General features: G+C 32.0%; 1 protein-coding gene across 1 annotated transcript in view; it reads right to left on the bottom strand.

Annotated features, from left to right (window-relative positions):
* LOC106476963 overlaps window positions 1-2,696 on the bottom strand; it is a gene marked incomplete at both ends in the record, with an annotated part of 8,820 nt that extends 6,124 nt beyond the window's left edge. The window contains 2 exons of the mRNA XM_022380690.1: window positions 1,212-1,377; window positions 2,506-2,696. Of these exons, the coding sequence (XP_022236398.1) occupies window positions 1,212-1,377; window positions 2,506-2,696 (357 nt within the window). The remainder of the gene's footprint in view (window positions 1-1,211; window positions 1,378-2,505) is intronic.
* Window positions 2,697-3,182: the final 486 nt, after the last annotated feature.

The following is a 3,182-nucleotide window of genomic DNA, read 5'->3' on the forward strand; positions in this document are numbered from 1 at the left end:
TATTTGTGTAAAGTCTAAATATGTTTAGAACCTAACGGTTTATCATCATTGTTATTTGTGTAAGTCTAAATATGTTTAGAACCTAACGGTTTATCATCAGAGTTATTTGTGTAAGTCTAAATATGTTTAGAACCTAACGGTTTATCATCAGAGTTATTTGTGTAAGTCTAAATATGTTTAGAACCTAACGGTTTATCATCAGAGTTATTTGTGTAAGTCTAAATATGTTTAGAACCTAACGGTTTATCATCAAAGTTATTTGTGTAAGTCTAAATATGTTTAGAACCTAACGGTTTATCATCATTGTTATTTGTGTAAGTCTAAATAAGTTTGTTTATAACCAGTTATTTGTGTAAGTCTAAATATGTTTAGAACCTAACAGTTTATCATCAGTGTTATTTGTGTAAGTCTAAATAAGTTTGTTTATAACCAATTATTTGTGTAAGTCTAAATATATTTAGAACCTAACAGTTTATCATCAGAGTTATTTGTGTAAGTCTAAATAAGTTTGTTTATAACCAATTATTTGTGTTAGTCTAAATACGTTTGTTTATAAACAATTATCAGTTACAATTGCATTATTTAAAAAAATGACAATTAATTGTTACTTTCCTCCATAATTAATTTAACATATTCATGTAAAATATTTAAAATAAGCAAAAAACTGTTAAATCGGACAAATTACGAGATGAAATAAAACAGTCATTTCAGTATCTTTATGTATATAGAAATATCTGAATTATATATTTTAATTTCTAAGAAGTTCATAACTTCATTAGCACAAGTAGGAACCACAGTCATTCCCTCCTTCCGGCTGTTGAGATATTATTAAAAATAATTATTCTGCTCTCAAAGGCAGTCATTTTAATCAAGAGAAAACAGGAGAATTGAAAACCACGGCTTTCTTATGTATGTATATATATAATGATAGAAAATGTCTCTATATTTTCATGACAAAAAAAAAAATTGAATAGATAGATAAAAAAACTAACTTTTTCCGTCAACAAGGTTCAAGTGATTGGAACGACCATAATATGGAGAATTTAATTCTTTCTTCTGAATTTGTTATCATTAAAACTGTGATACATTATAAATTGTACTCACAAAATAAATATTTTTTAGCTGTACTCACTAAAGTGTGTTACGTTGCTCATGGAAACAATAACGAAAGCATTACCGACATAAAAAGACTTAAAAAAAAAGATATGTACCATGGCATCTTGGATTTGTTTCTCAGTTTCTGGATGAGTAATTAAGTTGATTGGTTTAAGATTTTTGATGCGAGTAGACATGTCCATCATCCAGGGTTGTTCATCATTCTCCATTTTAGCTCGATACATCCTTAGCAGTTCTGTAGCAGCTTCACAACTTCTTAATCTATAAGTCCACCACACGGGGGGATAATATTTAATAAAATTATTTCAATATGTCTGAACTAGAATCTAAAAGATAATATTGAATTAGTGATATAGATTTTCATAAATTAATTTTCTTCATACGAAATTCTTATCAAAATAAGTCTGTCATAACATTTCTCACTGCATGTTCTAACCAACTTTCTTGAGTGATCCTTGAAAGGCGTAAGTTAAAACTGTAAGTTTTCTAAAGTTGAGGAACATCGATTTTGTTTGAAAAGTTCAAGATTATTTATATTTAATTGAGACTTTCTACAGAACAACACTGTAACTTTATAAAATATTTGATTTTTATATTCTGACAAATTATAAAATATTTAACGAATCTGGTGTTATTCATAATTTAAGTAGCATTGTCGAAGCATTATAAAAACTGGAGGTTACGCAGTAACGGATTGTATGCAAAGGAAAAATGTATATGACAGAGACACTCTGATGCAATGTTTTGCTACCAGAGGGCTGTTCAGGTATAAAAAGCCTAAACTTCTTCTGTACTCACAGCTCATGCTTAAACTTTCAGAGCTAATTTTGATGTGCACCAAAAATAAGATACAAGTTTTACAACAGTTACTGTAGTTAACACAATTAAACAACTCTCTGGTGGCAAAATAGTGCATCTATCATATTTTTGTTTGTACCTACACAAAGGGATATCTCCGCAAAGCCATCCCTAACCGTGAACTGACAGACTATAAAGAATCTAGCTAATTACCACAACCTCTTGAGATACCCTTGTCTGATTGAATAGTGAGACTTGGTTGTCACTTTCAAATCACATCTGTGGTACAAAGTACAGCGTGCATTTTTTGCAGCAATAAGCCATGAACCACAAACCCTTAAATTCATGGTCTGAGCACAATATCTGCCCATCTGTTTATTTCACAGACATATTGTTCTGTGCATATAATCCTTCACATACCCTTCAGTATTTGCCAACAGTTTATGAACCACCCTGCCGATTCATGAGAGCCTGTCAAGTTACAGACTACTTTCGATGGAAGAACAACCCAGTAATTTGACTACAAACACACTGCATGCTAAATTAACTTACTTCTAAATCTCAAGCGGTAAAAGTAAAAGAAATAACTACCGTTCCACAACTTGAAAGCAACCATTATCCCAACGTTTCGTGATCTTCTTAACATCTTCTTCTATTTTTTTTACATCTGAGTGTCTGACTTGTTTGGGACGGGTTCGTTCAGTCAGCCGCTGAACAATGACTAGATCACTGTTAATTTGATCAATCACAGTCTGCCCCTGTTGAATCTCTTCTTGAAGGTTCTAAAGGGTAAACAAACAACACTATGAGCTTAAAGGCAACATTCACACTTTGAGACATTAGAAATCAGGTTAATTTTTACAGTCAGGGTTGAAACTGCTGGTACTCACCAGTACTAAGTATCAAGACTTATTTTAATACTAGTATTTAGTATTGGGACTTATTTTAATACTGATACTCAGTATTGGGACTTATTTTAATACTAATATTTAGTATTGGTACTTATTTTAATACCAGTACTCAGCATGGGGGACATATTTTAACACCAGTACTCAGCAGTGGGGACATATTTTAACACCGGTACTCAGCATGGGGACATATTTTAATACCAGTACTCAGCATGGGGACATATTTTAACACCGGTACTCAGCATGGGGACATATTTTATTACCGGTACTCAGCATGGGGACATATTTTAACACCAGTACTCAGCATGGGGACATATTTTAACACCGGTACTCAGCATGGGGACATATTTTATTACCGGT

Source organism: Limulus polyphemus, unplaced genomic scaffold, assembly GCF_000517525.1.
Source record: "Limulus polyphemus unplaced genomic scaffold, Limulus_polyphemus-2.1.2 Scaffold12293, whole genome shotgun sequence".
In the NCBI taxonomy this organism is placed as follows: Eukaryota; Metazoa; Arthropoda; class Merostomata; order Xiphosura; family Limulidae; genus Limulus; species Limulus polyphemus.